This window comes from Phoca vitulina, unplaced genomic scaffold, assembly GCF_004348235.1.
Source record: "Phoca vitulina isolate PV1807 unplaced genomic scaffold, GSC_HSeal_1.0 scaffold16, whole genome shotgun sequence".
Lineage (NCBI taxonomy): Eukaryota > Metazoa > Chordata > Mammalia > Carnivora > Phocidae > Phoca > Phoca vitulina.
This window is the reverse complement of record NW_022589719.1, coordinates 32336428-32353778: the sequence shown is the minus strand read 5'-3', so window position 1 is coordinate 32353778 and position 17351 is coordinate 32336428. Positions and strand designations below refer to the sequence as shown.

At 53.0% G+C, this 17351-nt stretch overlaps 1 protein-coding gene across 2 annotated transcripts; it reads left to right on the top strand.

Moving 5' to 3' along the window:
- The first annotated feature begins 329 nt into the window (after window positions 1-329).
- SLC29A2 (solute carrier family 29 member 2) lies at window positions 330-9362 on the top strand. 2 transcript variants are annotated; one of them, XM_032415000.1, is made up of 12 exons: window positions 330-1213; window positions 1466-1547; window positions 3041-3201; window positions 3435-3574; window positions 3979-4113; window positions 4774-4871; window positions 5085-5169; window positions 5719-5855; window positions 6096-6201; window positions 6322-6407; window positions 7189-7388; window positions 8048-9362. In XM_032415000.1, the coding sequence occupies exons 1-12, from the start codon at window positions 1185-1187 to the stop codon at window positions 8157-8159; spliced, it is 1371 nt and encodes a 456-aa protein (XP_032270891.1). In that variant the 5' UTR covers window positions 330-1184; the 3' UTR covers window positions 8160-9362. The 2 variants fall into 2 exon arrangements, with proteins under 2 accessions (XP_032270891.1, XP_032270892.1); XM_032415001.1 differs by having other exon boundaries at window positions 3403-3574.
- Window positions 9363-17351: the final 7989 nt, after the last annotated feature.

Sequence of the window (17351 nt, the reverse complement as noted above, 5' to 3'; positions counted from 1 at the left end):
AAAATAATTTGTGATTTAGAGCCTCTCACTTCTCCAGCATCCCCCATATGTACGGTGAGTGCAGAGCAAACAGACCCACTTGTAAATTACATGAGTTAGAGCAAATTAATTCCAAAATTGCAATCGTCTATAATCTTTTCGAAGTTTTTCACAGGAAAAAAAAAAAGTGGGAGGTGGGTGCCTCTTAATAGGTTTGGTGTACTGTGACCTGGGGCCGCCCGAAAGTTGTTTGTTTGTTTGTTTAGCGGCAGGGTTGGGAGAGCACCTCCGGGTCACCCTTCCCTCCAGAGCCGTTGCTTAACCCCTTGCTGCCCCGAATGCAGCTCAGCCACACTGTCGCCAGGAAGCCCGCCCGGGCTCCCCAGCTGGGCCCACGCCGCCGCGGTGCGCCCCAAAGGCCCGGCGCTTCCCCAGGCACCGGCTTGGAGGAGGAGAACCCGTCTGTCCGTCTGTCCGTCTGTCCTCCAGACCCGCCTGGGGGCTCCGACAGCACCGCCACCTGGCCCTCTCCTTGGCCTCCCGAAGCACCCAGCTCGGAGCAGCCCGCCAGGACCGCCGGCGGCAGACGCTCGGGTTACCCCTGGGCGAGCGGGCTCCTCGGAGGGCTCCCGCGTCACCCCGCGCTGCGCGGCCCTGACACCACCTCCGAACTGGCTGCGGGGGAAGAAGCCGCACCAGGTCCGCCGGCCAGCTCCGGGCGGGGGAGGGGCGCGGCACCTCCCCTACTGCCTCCCCCACCCCGCCCGCCGAGGTCCGGGACGGGTGCCCGCGGGGCGGGGAGGCCCCAGGGGACCTTCTCGGGTCAGCCGCCTCTAAGCCGCACCGGACCGCGGGGGCAGTCGTGGGTCCGAGGACCGCGAGGTTGAGCAGGGTCCAACGCGGGAGTCTAGAGTCCGGGCCAAGAGGAGGTGTGGAGGGGTGGTGCGACCCTCTGTCCCCGCCCCGGAGGCGGAGCGAGGTCCGAGCCTGTGGAGCCTGACTCCCTTGGAAATCAGTCCCGGCCTTCCTCCCCAGCTCCCGCCTCGCCCCCGCCCCCGGCCCTTTCGGGGAGACCCGACCCCCCCTCCCTCTGTCCACTGCCCGCAAGACCCGGTCTCCCCGATCCTCCGGCCCTCGGGCCCCCGCGTAGGTGCAGGTGCAGCACGCCACCTCCCTCCCACCCCCGCGCATCCCGCTGGGCGGCCATGGCGCGAGGAGACGCCCCACAGGACAGGCGAGTTGGGGACCCGGTGGGGTGCGGACGGGGATCCGGGTGGCCGTGGGCAACGCAGCCCCGCTGCCTTCGGGCGCTCCAAGGCTCAAGCAGACTGGATGGAACTACAATTCCCATCAGCCGCCTCCCTCGGCTGCCTAAGCCGGAGTGATGGGGGTTGTAGTCCGCTCTGCGGAGGGGGTGGCCTGGGAGGCGGGGGGGCGCGGCTGAGGCGTTGCGTCCTCAGGGTGACCTTCTGACTGATCCCCACAGCTACCACCTGGTCGGGATCAGCTTCTTTATCCTGGGCCTGGGCACGCTGCTTCCCTGGAACTTCTTCATTACGGCCATCCCGGTGAGACTCGCAGCTAGAGTGCCCGCCTCATGGCCACAACCACCATCAGCCTTGGACGTGCAGCCTTTGACTCCTCATTATGCCAGTTTGCGCGTTTGTCCGCTGAAGCACCGAGCCCCAGAGAGGGGAGGCGCCCCTCTCACAGATAGGAAAGGTCAAGGGATGCCCAGATCCTACAGGGGCAAGGCCTCCAGCAGGGGGGTGGGGGGTGGGGGGTGGGGTTGGAACTAGGGAAGAACTCCACCCCCCACCCCTGTTTGTCATTATTCCCTGGCTAGTCATTCCTGGGCTAATCCACTCCCAAAGTGGGTTATCCAAGACTTTGGTTTTCCTTGAAATAGCACAAATTACATGAATTCATCCAACAAACAGTCAATAATGTGCATCTACTGTGAACCAGGCCCTGTTCTTGGCACTGGGGCTACGGGAATAAACACAACAGAGGAAGCCTCCACCCTCATGGGGTGGTACATTCTCTCAAGGGAAGGCAGCAATGTGGGGTTTGTGTTCTCTTTGGGACTGGGTTATTCATATATATTCAATGCAACAACTTTCCAGATGTCTCTTCAGTGTCTGGCACTCTGCTGGGCCCTGGAGACCCAAAGATGAATCAACCCCTGGTCTTGAGAGGGAGCTGGGTGCCAAAGAGCCATTAATAATTTAATATGGCACCTACCACCCCAGGCTTGGAGCAAAGTCCTTTGGGTCCCCAGAGGAGGGAATAATTCCTTCTGCTTCATAGAAGAGGTGATTTGTAACTTGGGAGAAGGGTAGGTAAAGCATTGGTGTTTGGGGGTTGGGGGGAAGTGGGAGGAAAGGGGGAAGGCATTCCAGGTGGAGATGACAGCCTTGCAAAGGCACCAAGGCAGGGGAATGCCAGACTGTTCAGAGAAGGAGCCAGAGTGTGGGGTCCCTAGAGCTTAGCAGGACGGAGCAGGAGATGCAACACAAAAGGGAGGCCAGGATCTGGTTCTGAAGGGCTCCCAGTGTTGTTCCAAAATCTTGGGGCTTTGCCCTGTAGGCAACAGGGAACCGTGGGCAGCGGGGAGGAAGAAGTTAAGCAGAGGCTTAACGAATGTGTGTTCCAGAAAGAAAGCAGTTGGTCAGCACCTAGGCCAGGGCCTGGCTTACAGTAGACACTCAATAAATCCTCAGGAATCTACAAGCTGCTGCCGGATTCGGGGTAGAGGCTTGAACCAGGGCACTGCAGAGGAAGGGTGATTCAAAGATGGAGCAAGGCCCAAGTTGGGGGTTCTTAGGGCTTGGGCTCTGTCCCAGACATCAGCTGTTCAATTCAGGGAACATTCATCAAGCTCCAACTGTGTGCCAGGTGCTAGGATCAGTGCAAGGACAAACAGACAGCTCCTGCAGACTTTAACTGAGCAATCCCAAGCATGGGAGGAGACAGAGAGGAAAGGCTGGGGGGTTCCTCCGGGTAGGTTGGAGGGTGACCCTGTACCCCCCCTGTGCACCCACCCCCGGCATTCTGGCAGTACTTCCAGGGGCGGCTGGCTGGGGCCAACACCACCACCGGGACCCTGGACACCAACCACACAGGCCCTGCAGACACCTTCAACTTCAACAACTGGGTGACGCTGCTGTCCCAGCTGCCCCTGCTGCTCTTCACACTCCTCAACTCCTTCCTGTACCAGTGGTGAGAGGCCCCGCCCCTTGGGCTCTCCGCGGGCCATCCCTCTGTCGTACCTCCACCACCCCTGCTAAGGACGCTCCATCTGGGCCCAGGGAAGACCTCCCATCCTTCCTCCACTCCCCCTGCATGCCCCCCCCCCAGATCCCACTGTCCAACCCTGGGCTCAATCTCTTGCCTACCTCCCCCTGCCGGGCCGGGGTCCAGCTGCTGCCCACTCTGCCCCTACTTATGAGCAGCATCCCTGAGACGGTGCGGATTCTGGGCAGCCTGCTGGTCATCCTGCTGCTCTTCGCCCTGACGGCGGCGTTGGTCAAGGTGGACATGAGCCCTGGGCCCTTCTTCTCCATCACCATGGCCTCTGTTTGGTTCATCAACTGTGAGTACTGCTGCCCTCCCCACCTCCCCACCCCGCACACCCAGAGCTTCAGCCCAGCCTCCTCTGTAGCTGAAAGGGCCCAACGTATCCAAGAGGGAAAGACAGCGGCAGCAGTAACACTCCTATCCCTGATGAGAAACTGAGGCCCAGGGGGAGAAGAAAAGTCACTTGTCCCAAACCCACCATGACCTAAGATCAGGCCTCCTGGCCCCCAGCCCCTCAGACCTATGGCTGCACCTGAGAAGAAGGAAGAAGGGGAAGGGGGTTGTTACACCAGGGTGCCCAAAGTCTCATGCCTGCCCAGCCTCGTCCAGAGTCTCCTGGGCACCCTGCCACCGCCTCCACCAGGGAGCCTCTAAGGCCTGCCTCGTTGAGCAGCAGCCCCCACTCTTCTCCCTCCACAGCCTTCTGTGCAGTTCTGCAGGGCAGCCTCTTCGGGCAGCTGGGCACCATGCCTTCCACCTACAGCACCCTCTTCCTCAGCGGCCAGGGCCTGGCTGGGATCTTCGCTGCCCTGGCCATGCTCTTGTCCATGGCCAGTGAGTGGACTTGGGTGGCTGGAGGGCAGGGGTGGCCTCTGGGATTCTGGGGAGCAGACCAAGTGTGCTAGGAGGGAGATACCTTGGGTTCTGGGTAGAGATGGAGGTGATGGGGAGCAGGGGGCTGGGTTTGGGGGTAGGGAGTGGGGCTCTTGGACCCAGTGAGAGAGTGATCAGGTGAGGACTGGGTTAAATTGAGGCCAGGGGCAGGATTCCTGAGGCTGATGCTGGGAAGTGGCAGCAGCCTGGGGTGCAGGGAAGGGGGGGGACAGGTTTAGGATTCAGGTAAACTTGGTTGGAATCCTAGTTCTACTGCTCCCCAGCCAGGGGCACTGGACAAGTCACTTCACCTGTGTCAGTTTCCCCACTGATGTGCTTCTTATAGCTCTGTCCTCAGACTGTAAGGAGTCTGCAATAAAAATGAGCACATAATAGGTGCTCAACAAAAGTGACAAGTAGGGAGGAATGAGAGAAGCAAAGGGCTGGGCTGGGGACCTGCACAGGTTCCTGAGTTTGTCAGTGAGCAGATCGGAAGAGGCCAGGAGGTGAATCTGAGAAGTGCATGATGGGAAGTGGGACAAGAGTCATTACCACCCCCCCACCCCCGTGGGAGCCAGTGGAACCAGCCCCGTCCACTCTGCAGCTGAAGTTTCTGCACAGGTGGCGTGGATGCCCAGACCTCCGCCCTGGGGTACTTCATCACACCCTGCGTGGGCATCTTCATGTCCATCGTGTGTTACCTGAGCCTGCCCCACCTGGTGAGCCTGGTATTGGGCTCGAGGCCCCACTTCAGAGCATCTCAGATATAGCTCTGGGTCTGAGGCCCTGAGAGCGGCCAGGGGAGGAGGAGGAAGGGACCTGATCCCCAGAGGAGTCAGCCACTGGGGGACTCCAGCCTCTAAGTCGACAGGGTGGAGAGGGATCCAGACATCTTCGCCAAGCCAGGCAGGGCCAACGCTTTCCTTCTGCAGGAGTTTGCCCGCCACTACCTAGCCAAGAAACCATCACAGGCGCCAGGTCAGGAGCTGGAGACCAAAGCCGAGCTCCTCCAGTCTGGTGAGCTCGGGACCCTGCTGCGGAGGGGGAAGACCCTGGGGAGGCTAAAGCTACCTCTGCAGGGAAGCATTTCCCCTCTGTGATACCTCCCCATCTAGAGTCCTGACCCCTAGTAGCCTTGTGTGAGCAGACACAGAAGAAATTCAGTGGGAGGCAAGTCATCCCTGTTGGCTTAGAGCTTCAGTCTTCCCCTCTGTAAAATGAGGGGACGATAGAGCTCCAACATACTAGTTCTGGGTCCAAATGCATTTGTTTGAACCCTGGCCTCACGACATCCAACCTGGGTAACCTTAGGCAAGTCGCTTAACCCCTCTGAGCCTCAGTTTCTTTATTTGGAAAGCAGTAGCAGTGAGATAATCCATCTAAGGTGCTTAACTCTGCCCGACACACTATGCGCTTCCTAAGTAGTAGCTTAGCGTATTTCCATGGTTAATTCTCTTTGCCTACATCCCGGGCTGGAGGAGAGTCACTTGTTTTTAACTGCTGGGAATCGCCGTCCATCAAGCCTGGCTGTCACAGGCATGACGCTGCCCTCCCCTCTTACCCCAGATGAGAAGAACAGTATTCCCAACAGCCCCCAGAAGGTAGCCCTGACTCTGGATCTGGACGCTGAGAAGGAGCCAGAGCTGGAGCCAGAGGAGCCCCAGAAGCCAGGAAAACCTTCAGTTTTCATTGTCTTCCAAAAGGTTTGGCTTGGATATGGCCCCCAACCACCTGCTCTCTCCAGCCCTCTCTAAAGACCCTTAGAATGGAGTGGGGCCCAGTGCTCCCCTTGTCCACTTCAAGGTGCCAGGGTCATAGTGGGTCGGGAACACAGCGAGGCCAGGCCCCGGGTGTCCTGCCCCCGGGCCAGGGCTTGGAGGTTGGGGCTGTGTGTTGGGTCCTAGTCGGCCCTGCCTGCTTACACCCCTGCCTCTGGCTCTCAGATCTGGCTGACGGCACTGTGCCTTGTGCTGGTCTTCACCGTCACTCTGTCCGTGTTCCCTGCGATCACGGCCATGGTGACCAGCTCCACCAGTCCTGGGAAGTGGAGTGAGTGCTGGGAAGCAGAAGAGGGCAGGGCAGGGGAGGAGGAGAGGGAGGGAAGAGGAATGATGGGGAAGGGGAGGGAGGAGGGAGGAGGGGCCAGGACGAGCCCTCTTTCTCTCCCAGGTCAGTTCTTCAACCCCATCTGCTGCTTCCTTCTCTTCAACATCATGGACTGGGTGGGACGGAGCCTGACCTCCTACTTCCTGTGGGTGAGCACACCTGGGCTGGGGGTCTCTGATGGTTTCAAGAAGCAGTTGGGGATCAGAGGGTGTGAAAGAGCTCAGAAAGGTGATCTCCCCAAAGCCGGACCATTCTAGGTCTGGCAACAGAATAGCTGGCCAAGTGGTAGTGAACACCTGTCCCCTGGAGGTATGCAAGCCAGGGCTTGGACTGTGAACTCTTTGAAAGCAGAAGTCATATCCAACTGACCTATGTCCCCAGCATCCAGCCCAGGACCTGGCCCTCAGTGCCCAGCCCAGAGACCCTTACATGGAGGTTCCTGTCCCATGTGAGAGGCTGGACAAGGTTCCTAGTGTTTGGGTTGCTTTTAGCCAAGGTGCTGCTTCTCTAAATGAAATCTTCCAAGGAGATGCAACAAATAAAGCAGGCCAAAGAGGACCTGCTCTGATCCCAGCTGGGCTGGGGCCTGGATCCCCAGCCTCCAATCCCATTCAGCAGCACTGCCTGCCCCGAAGGGATCTGTGGAACCCCCAGGGGTACTTGGAGGAACCCAGCTAGAAAACCAAAGATGCTGTGTAAGGTCTCCAGTTCTGCCATGCAGAGAGCCCAAGCTGGAGATCAGGAGGGGTGGAGGAGGCTAGCCCCAGGCCAGTCCTTGATTGCTGGGTGGCCTTGGCCCAGCCCCTCACTCTCCAGAGGCCTCAGTGCTGGGCCCTCACTGGCTCACATAGAGTAGGAGGTCAGGGGAAGAGACAGAGTCCAGGCGGGGTGGGCTCCCAGGGATGGCCCTCAGCCCAGCCTCTGCCACAGCCGGATGAGGACAGCCGGCTTCTGCCCCTGCTTGTCTGCCTGCGAATCCTGTTCGTGCCGCTCTTCATGCTGTGCCACGTGCCCGAGAGGTCCCGGCTGCCCATCCTCTTCCCACAGGATGCCTACTTCATCACTTTCATGCTGCTCTTCGCTGTTTCCAACGGTTACCTGATGTCCCTCACCATGTGCCTGGCGCCCAGGTCTGGGGGTCAGGAGGGAGGGCCTGGGGGTGGGGAGGTGGGCCTGCCGAGAGGGGGGCCCATTCGGCTTCTGGCCAGCCCGGCCCTAGCTGTCTCTAGGCCTCGCTGGTGCTGCCCTGTCAGGTCAGGCCTTACCTGCTAAGCCGGCCTAAGGGGGCATTCCTGCCAACAAAGTAGCCCAGGGACTCCTTCTAGAGCCTCCCCTCTGGGCCTGTTTCCCCATCTATGAAATAAATGGGTCGAACTACCATTCCTTTAGGCCCCAGATCCTCCCAAAATTCTCAACTGAAGGTGGAGCTAAAGTCTTGATCCAAAGTGGGGGTTCATGGGCTATTTACTCTAGGGACAATAGAGTTGAGGATCCAGAGAGAGTAAAGGTGACAGGGAGGACCAGGCTGGGATGTTTTGTGGAGCGTGAAGGCTCCTAGAATCCTTTAACACTGGGCCTGCAGGGCCCGAGAGATGTCCTTGGCGGTGGCCTTGCTTTGTAGATCAGGAAACTGAAGTCCAGAGAGAAGGGCCTAATTATGGTGACCCAGAGGTGGGGTCAGCCCATACTAGGATTCAGGTGTCCTGTTTTACAGGGGGCAGAGGGCACTGGGGCTGGGTCCAGGTTTGGCCCCGTGTTTCCTAAGAGCTCCTACTCCTGTGTGTTCTAGGCAGGTGCTACCACATGAGAGGGAGGTGGCCGGCACCCTCATGACCTTCTTCCTGGCCCTGGGGCTCTCCTGTGGAGCCGCCTTCTCCTTCCTCTTCAAGGCTCTGCTCTGAAGTGCTCCGTCCAGGGCTCGCCCACAACTCTCTTCTTGCTGTCCCTTCGGAGCTGAGACCCCAACGCAGGGGGAATGGCGAGCTGGGCTCAAGCCTCTGCTGGGCGGGGGCTCCTTGGTCTGGGGGTGCCAGGAGGAAGTGGGTGCTGCTCTCCTTCCCCGGCTGGTGTCCACTTGGGGGCTGCAAGGAAGAATTCACCAGCAGTCATTCTAACCCTCATGCAGGAATGGAGCTGACGCACAGAGACAGACTATTTAGAGGCACACAAGACCTCATTCCAAGGGCGCCAATCAGGGAAAAGAGGGCCAAGGGCCATGACCCTTCCCCCCATCATGAGTATATTTGTTAATCTCAAGAAATGCACTTGCTAATCTGTGGGGATCAGAGGCCACCAGTGGGGTCTTGCCAATGGTGTGGCTGCTGTGGCCGGTGTGGCCCAGCCTCAGGTTGAGAGTGGGAGTGGGGAGCTCCTCCTCTCCCCAGGCCTCAGTAGCCCCAGGATCAAATCTCTCAGATCCCAGGGCAGAGGATGCCAGGGAAGCTGAGGGCAGCAGGGAAAAGGAACAGACATTAGGGATCTGAGGGTACTCACGGGATCCTGTGGGCCCCAAACAGTGTTTTCATTGCCAAGACTTAACTGTCTCCACTCCCCAGAGCCTCCATGGGTGCGCTGCACTTTACAATGTGCAAAGCTCTTCCATCCCCAAGTCACACTGAGACCCTTGAGGGGAGCCAGGCAGGGATTATGCTCTCCCTTTGTGCAGGTGAGGAAACCAGGTGTCAGGGGGAAATGACTGGTCCGTGGCAGAGCCGGGACCCAGCCCACACCTCCCTCCTCCCTGTAGGTGCTGTTCTTCCTGCCCACTACCTGCTTCTCTTTCCCTCAAGAGGCTCAAGGCAGGAGTCCTAAGCACTTACTCCACATTTTGGCTGTTTCTCCCTCCAACCTTGCTCCTGGGTCTAATAACAACCTTCTTCATTTGTATAATCAATTCACTGAGTCTTTATTTCCAAAGTGCTTTCAGTTCTATCGGCTTTGATGAGCTGGGTGGGGTAGGGATGATTGTACCCATTTGACAGATGGGATGACTGAGGCCCTGAGAGGGGCAGGGATTCGTGGGCATCCCTGTGCTGGGCCCTCTTGACCACACAGTGGTCTCTGCTCCTGGGCAGAGCACCTGGCTGCATGAACAACTATTGTTCTCCCCATCCACCTCTGCCTCCCCAGCCCCACCCCTTCTCAAAAATGGAGCCTCAGGGAGGCAGTCAGCGAATTTTCTGGAGGGATGGAGAAAAGGCCTGCTTCACCACACACCTGTACTACCCTGCCCAGCCCAGAGAAAAGCAAAGTCATCAGAGGCACCGGCCTTTCTGCCCACGTGCCCCACCCCACCCCCTCACCCCCGCCTTCCAGAACATTCACTGAGCAGCTATTATATACCAGGCCCTGAGCCAGCACAGGGTCCCTGCTCAGAGGTGAGATATGACCTTGGGAGCTGAAATAAAGCCACAGGGCAGGCCCCAAGGCCACAGGAATTAGGATGTAACACGGGATGGGGTCTGTGAGGGACCTGCAGAAGTATGGAATGTAAGATTCCAAAAAAGGATGCTGTGGATCCCTGTGGGAAGTCAGGGCAGCAGCTCTGAGGAAGTGTCCCTCCAGCTGGGCCTCAAAGGAAGAAAAATGAGTCTCCGTCCCTCCCCCCACTGAGGCGGGGGAGGGGCATCCCAGGCAGAGAAAGCAGGGCTGGTGGAAGGTGTGGACACAGAATATTCAGGGAACAGTGGGGACTTCTGGTGGGGGGGTTGGGGAGCCCCTAGGATGTGAGAGAGGGAGGGGGAGAGGATGAGTCTGGAGCAGTGGGTTGGGGACAAATGATGAAGGGCCTTAGTCATGAGGTGTAAATAGGGGGTTAGACAGAGGAGGAGAGATCCGGGAGAGAAGAGGGTGGTTGCCTCTTCAGAGGTCATTTAACTTAGTGGTTAAGTGCAGGTGAGCCGATCCAGCGTTCTGGGTTCAAAGCCAGGTCCTTTCATTTATAAGCACTGGGAATCGGGACTTGCCCATGTGTGGAGTCCTAGGGAGAGGCTGGGGCTGGAGTACAGATGGACACCTACTAAACAGGGGTTGTAGTCCTAGAGGTATCTTGTGCCGACCACACGGCCTTGCCAGACCTTTGGACTGGGGATGGTGAGGACAGGACCACACACTTCCTGGGCCCCCTTCTCCTTCTCCACCTTCACAGACTTGTCTGTTGAACCCAAAGCTCCCTAGACCTGCCAGACCCACTCTCACAGGCCAGGCAACAGTCCCAGGGAACTCACTGTGCTGGTCTACGGTCATCGGGAGCAAGGCCACACTGGGCTGAGCGGTGGAGGATGGGCCCAGAAAGAGGACACTCACCCTTCAGATGTCCTTCTGATGGCACAACCTGCAATTCCTTCTTCCCATCCTCCTTCCTGGTAGACCCAGCCCAACCGCCCATTAGATCAGTATGTAGCCGGCTTTCGATGCCAGAAACAAATACTGTGGCTGATGGGCTGCACCTGTCCATTCCTCTCCTGAAGCCCAGTCCCCCAGCCCCTGTCACCTCCCCAGCTTGACACAGCTCTGCCAGCAGGCCCAGCTTCCCTCAGAAGCAGCCAGCTGCCATCAGCAAACACCTGTAGAGGGCTCCATGTGGCAAGCGCTGAGACAGGGCTGGTAGAGAGACACAAACATTTGAAGGCCAATCCTTGCCCTCGAGTTTCTCACCGTTTTATGAGGAGGACGCCCCCTGGGTTGTGAATTGATTCAACTTTCCAGTTAAAAGGCAGAGGTTGTCAGATGGATTAAAAATGATGCGACTGTATGCTGTCTACCAGAAACTCACTTTAGAGCAAAAAACACAAATAAACTGAAAATGAAAGAATGGGAAAAGGTATTCCATGCCAGTAGTAACCAAAAGACAGCCAGGGTAAATATACTAGTATCAGAGAAAATAGACTTCACGTCAAGAATTATTTAAGAGACAAAGGAGGATGTTATATATTCATAAAAGGATATAATAACTATAAACATATGCATACCTAACAACACAATCCTAAAAAGAATATGAAGCAAAAATGGACAAATTTGAAGGAGAAATACACATTTCTACAAGAATAGTTAGACATGTCAATACCCCACTTTCTTTTTTTTTTTTTTTTAAAGATTTTATTTATTTGACAGAGACAGCGAGAGCAGGAACACAAGCAGGGGGAGTGGGAGACAGAGAAGCAGGCCTCCTGGTGAGCAGGGAGCCCAGTGCAGGGCTCGATCCCAGGACCCCAGGATCATGACCTGAGCCGAAGGCAGACGCTTAACGACTGAGCCACCCAGGCGCCCCTATACCCCACTTTCAATGAAGGAGAAAACAACCAGACAGAAGATCAGCAAGGACACAGAGGACCTGAGCACACCATAAATCAATTAGGCCAAGCAGACACAGAACACTCACCTACGAACAGCAGAAGGTATGTACCTCCTTCTCGAGTGCCCAAGGAACATCTCCCAAGATAGATCATCAATTAGGACACCAAACAAAACTGCACTACATTTTAAAAGATTGAAATCTTACAACCTTCTTTTCCAATCACAATGGAATGAAACTAGAAATCAATAACAAAAAGTGGACACTTCCCAAATATGTACCAATTAACACATTCTAAATTAATGGGTTAAAAAAGAAGTCAAAAGATATGGAAGCAGCCCAAGTGTCCATTGATACAATGGATAAAGCGCACACACACATACACACACTGAAATATTACTCAGCCATAAAAAAGAATGAGATCTAGGGACGCCTGGGTGGCTCAGATGGTTAAGCGTCTGCCTTCGGCTCAGGTCATGATCCCAGGGTCCTGGGATCGAGCCCCGCATCGGGCTCCCTGCTTGGCGGGGAACCTGCTTCTCCCTCTCCCTCAACTGTTCCCCCTGCTTGTGCTCTCTCACTCTCTCTGTCAAATAAATAAATAAAATCTTAAAAAAAAAAAAAAGAATGAGATCTTGTCATTCGCAACAACGTGAAAGAAACTAGAGCGTATTATGCTAAGTGAAATAAGTCAGACAGAGAAAGACAAATACCACATGATTTCACTCCTATGTGGAATCTGAAAAACAAAACAAAACAAACAAAAAGCAGAAACAGATCCATTAATACTGAGAAGAAAGTGGTGGCTGCAAGAGGAGAAGGGGATGGGGGGATGAATGAAATAGGCAAAGGGGATGAAGAGGTACAAACTTTCACCTGTAAAACAAATTAATCATGGAGATGAGAAGTATGGCATAGGGAATACAGTCACGAATATTGTAATAACGGGGCACCTGGGTGGCTCAGTCGTTAAGCGTCTGCCTTCGGCTCAGGTCATGATCCTAGGGTCCTGGGATCGAGCCCTGCTTCGGGCTCCCCGCTCTGCGGGAAGCCTGCTTCTCCCTCTCCCACTCCCCCTGCTTGTGTTCCCTCTCTTGCTGTGTCTCTGTCAAATAAATAAAATCTTTAAAAAAAAAAAAAAGAATACTGTTATAACATTGGGGCACCTGGGTGGCTCAGTCAGTTAAGCATCTGCGTTTGGCTCAGGTCATGATCTCCAGGTCCTGGGATCGAGCCCTGCATGGGGTTCCCTGCTCAGCAGGGAGTCTGTTTCTCCTTCTCCCTCTGCCTCTCCCCCTGCTTGTGCTCTCTTTGTCTCTTTCTCTCCTCTCAAATGAATAAATAAAATCTTTTAAGAATATATTGAAAATTAAAAAAAAAGAATATTGTTATAACATTGTGTGGTGACAAGTGGTGAATGGATTACTGTGGAATCACTATGTTGTTCACCTGAAACTAATATATTGTATGTCAGTATACAATGTACAATACTTCAATACTTAAAAAAAAGAGAATCTACACAATGTATACTATGTTCTATGATTAATTTGCAGTTATTTTGCTGTAAAAAAATAAAATAACTACCTTTAAAATCCCCCCTCAAAAGAAATCAATCAATCAATCAATCAAAAGAGAAATTAGAAAATGCTTTGAGTTACAAAAGAAAATGAAAACACAACACACTGAAATTTATGGGATGCAGCTGGAACAGTGCTGAGAGGAAATCTGTAGGTGTAAATGCTTACATTAAAGAGGAAGAAAGGGGACACCTGGCTGGCTCAGTCGATGGAGCCTGAAGCTCTTGATCTCAGGGTCCTGAGTTCAAGCCCCACTGGGTAGACATTACTTTAAAAAAAAGAAAAAAGGAAGAAGGGTCTCAAATCAGTAATCTAACTTTACACCTCAAGCAATTAGAAAAAGAAGAGCAAATTAAGCCCATAGCTAGCAGAAGGAAATATAAAATAAATATTAGGGTGGAGGGAAACACAGTGCAGAACAGAAAACAGAAAATCAATGAAACTAAAAGTTGGTTATTTGAAACAATCAACAAAATTGACAAATTTTTGACTAGACTAAGAAAAAGAGAGAGAGGACCTTAAAATTATTAAAATCAAAAACAAAGGTGGGGCCATTACTGTTGATTATACAGAAATAAAAAGGATTATAAGAGAATACTATGAACAGTTGTACACCAACAAATGAGAAACCTAGATGAAATTAACAAATCCTAGAAACACACAAACTACCAAAACTGATTCAAGAAGAAATAGGAAGTATGAACATACTTAGAACAAATAACAAGATTGAATCAATAATCAGAAATGTCCCAACAAAGAAAATTCCAGGACCAGGTGACTTCACAGGCTAATTCTACCAATCATTTAAAGAATGAACACCAGAGTGCCTGGGTGGCTCAGCTGGTTAAGCACCTGCCTTTGGCTCAAGTCATGATCCCAAGGACCTGGGATCGAGTCTCCTATCAGGCTTCCCTGCTCAGTGGGGAGTCTACTTCTCCTTCCACCTACTCATTCTCTCTCTCTCTCAAATAAAGTCTTTTAAAAAATAATAATAAAGAACAGGGGTGCCTGGGTGGCTCAGTCATTAGGCATCTGCCTTTGGCTCAGGTCATGATCCCGGTGCCTTCGGCTCAGGTCATGATCCTGGGGTCCTGGGATCGAGCCCTGCATCGGGCTCCCTGCTCAGTGGGAAGCCTGCTTCTCCCTCTCCCACTCCCCCTGCTTGTGTTCCCTCTCTCACTGTCTCTCTCTGTCAAAAAATAAATAAAATCTTCCAAAAAAATGAAGAATGAACACCAATCCTTTCAAGCTCTTCCAAAAAATACAAGAGGGGGGAACATTTCCTAACTCATTCTATGAGACCAACACTATCCTAATGCTAAAGCCAGACAAAGACATCACAAGAAAACTTAATAATCAATATCTCTTATGAATATAGATGTAAAAATCTCAACAAAATGCTAGCAAACGGAACCCAGCAGCTCATTAAAGGGATTATGTACCACGACTAAGCGGGATCTACTCCAGAATGCAGTGGTTCAACATACAGAAAACAATTAATGTAATACACCACATTAATAGAATGAAGGGGAAAAGCCACATGGTCATCCCCACTGATGCAGAAAAAACATCTGACAAAACCCAGCACCATTTCAAGATAAAAACACCCAACAAGCAAGGAATAGATGGGAATTTCCTCAACCTGATTACGCACATTTATGAAAAATCCACGACTAATGTCATATTCGATGATGAAAGACTGACAACCTCTCCCTAAGATCAGGAAAGGGCCCACTTTTACCATTTCATCTGCTCAACTTTGCACTGCAAGTCCTAACTATAGCAATTTGGCAAGAAAGAGAAATAAAAGGCATCCAAATTGGAAAGGAAGAAGCAAAACCATCTATATTCACAGATGATATAATACATACACATACAGAAAAAAAAAAATCCTAAAGAATACACACACATACACACACACAGAGCTAATAAACAAATTCAGCAGAATTGGAGGATTCAAGATCAACATACAAAATTCAGTTGTATTTCTATACACACAATTCTGACACCAATTCTGATGTGTGGGTTTTCCCCCCACACCAAGCAACCCTCTGACACCACCTGAGTGTCCTCCAACGCAACTCAATTCTGACACCATCTACCTGGAGACAGCACCAGGTCCCACATCTTCCTGGCTCAGTCCCACAAGACGGCCCCCCTTCAGATATCTGTGCTCCTGACCGAAGGGCTATACATCAGAGGTTCAGCAGCCCCCTCACTGGATTCTATTAATTTGCGACAGCAAATCACAGCACTCAGGGAACGATTTTACTCGCTGGATTACAGATTTAGTACAAAAAGATATAAATCAGGAATGGCCAGGTAGAAGAGATGCAGAGGGTAAGGTATGTGGAAAGCAGACCCCTTATTAATGGTTTTCAACTCTGGTCTTTTTTTTTTTTTTTAATTTTATTTATTTATTTGACAGAGAGAGAGAGAATGGGCACAAGCAGGGGGGAACAGCAGGCAGAGGGAGAGGGAGAAGAAGGCGGAGAAGAAGGCTCTCCGCCGAGCAGAGAGAGCCTAATGTGGCGCTTGATCCCAGGACCCCAGGATCATGACCCAAAGGCAGATGCTTAACTAAATGAGTCACCCAAGTGCCCCCAACTCTGGTCTTTGAATCTCTTATGCTCCACTCCATCCCAGCCAGTGTCGCTCCCCAGCCAGGCCCTTCTGCACAAATAGCAGGCAGGACCTTCCATGTAGCTTTCCTTGATCTTGACACCTCGGTGAGGCCATCACTACTTTCCAGTCTCCCCTCAAGCTACGACCACTGGGGACACTTCGGAAGCTTCTTATTCACTCATCAACAAACACACACTGATGCCAGCTACGTGGCTAGCGCTGTAGTGTGTGGGAGGCAGAAGACGCTGCGAGCAGGTGCCTGGGCAGACCGAGGGAGGTATCGTGTGAGTGCTGCAGATGAGACTCAGGTGCCCAGGGGCCAGGGGGAACAGGGAAGGGGTAGTGTTGAAACCTTGGCCAAGAGAAAACTATTTGCAAAGGGTGAGCTACTCTTTATGTTCCGGCCAATTGTCACCCTGCGGAAACGCAGGCCTGGCATTGCCAGATCTCTCAGAATTTAAAAGTTGGAAATGTGGATTTTATGTGAAATCTCCTGATTCACCAAAGCCAACAACTAACGTGATTCAAAATTGTTATTTTCAACACTGAGCAAGTCAAAGAGGACCCTGATAGCACCCAAACTGACGTCTGCACCTGCAGTTTGCCAGGACTGTGCTAAAAGGGTTTTCACATACTTTTCTCCTCTCACCCAGCACAGGTCACCAGTGAAAACCTTCAAGGACAGCACCTGTCAAGTCTCCTACAAGGCTTCATCCCCCGTGCCTAACACAGCCCCCCGCGCAGAGCAGTGCTCGGTATGTGGTATTGCTGGGGCTGCAGAATATAGGTCCCCTGGTCACTCTTCAATTCAACAACCTTGACTTCCTGGGGCACCTGGGTGGCTCAGTCGCTTAAGCATCTGCCTTTGGTTCAGGTCATGATCCCAGGGACCTGGGATTGAGCCCCTCCGTGGGCTCCCTGCTCAGTGGGGAGTCTGCTTCTCCCTCTGTCCCTCCCCCCTCCTTGTGCTCTCTCTCTCTCTTAAAAAACAAAACAAAACTGCTTTAAAACAAACAAACAAACAAACAGAACAACCTTGGCTTCCTACAGCCTATGAAGATGAGGGCAAAACTTGTCCTAGCAATTGGAAGCTCTGCCCCAAACCACCTTCCCAAGATTCACAGAGCTCAAATAGTTATCACATATAACTGATTTAGCTGTCGAAGTAGCTGCCTTTCCCCACAGCCTCTCTTCTTCTAAAGTGCCCATGGATCAATTATTCCACAAGCACTTATTAAGCGCTTTCTGTATACGTTGGCTGGTGTTAGAATATTCTAGACCTCCTGCTTAAATGTGTATGTGTGTATGTTGGGGGGTAGGGGGTGGGGGGATGGACAGAAGGTCTCCCCCTGGGAGAACTGCTAGGGGGAGGGGAATCAGGGGCTGAATAGAGTAATGATTTCTGTGATCAAACATCACAGCACTACCAAATCCCACCACTTCCTGAGGGGGCTTCTCTAATTACCGCAGGTAATATATTGGCTCCGCATTTGGCATCAGCCAGAATTCCAATTCGGTTCTTCTACGTGCCACTGAGCCGGGGCCCTCTTCCTCGGGAGGCAGAAAAGTACACCCCCTCACCTCGTGTAAAACACGAC

Excerpts from the sequence above, each read along its gene's own strand:
- SLC29A2 (XM_032415000.1), top strand. The coding sequence starts at position 1,185 with ATGGCGCGAGGAGACGCCCCACAGGACAG. Across the intron at positions 6,202-6,321 it reads CACCAGTCCTGGGAAGTGGA|GTCAGTTCTTCAACCCCATC; the intron begins GTGAGTGCTGGG and ends TTTCTCTCCCAG. Across the intron at positions 7,389-8,047 it reads ACCATGTGCCTGGCGCCCAG|GCAGGTGCTACCACATGAGA; the intron begins GTCTGGGGGTCA and ends TGTGTGTTCTAG.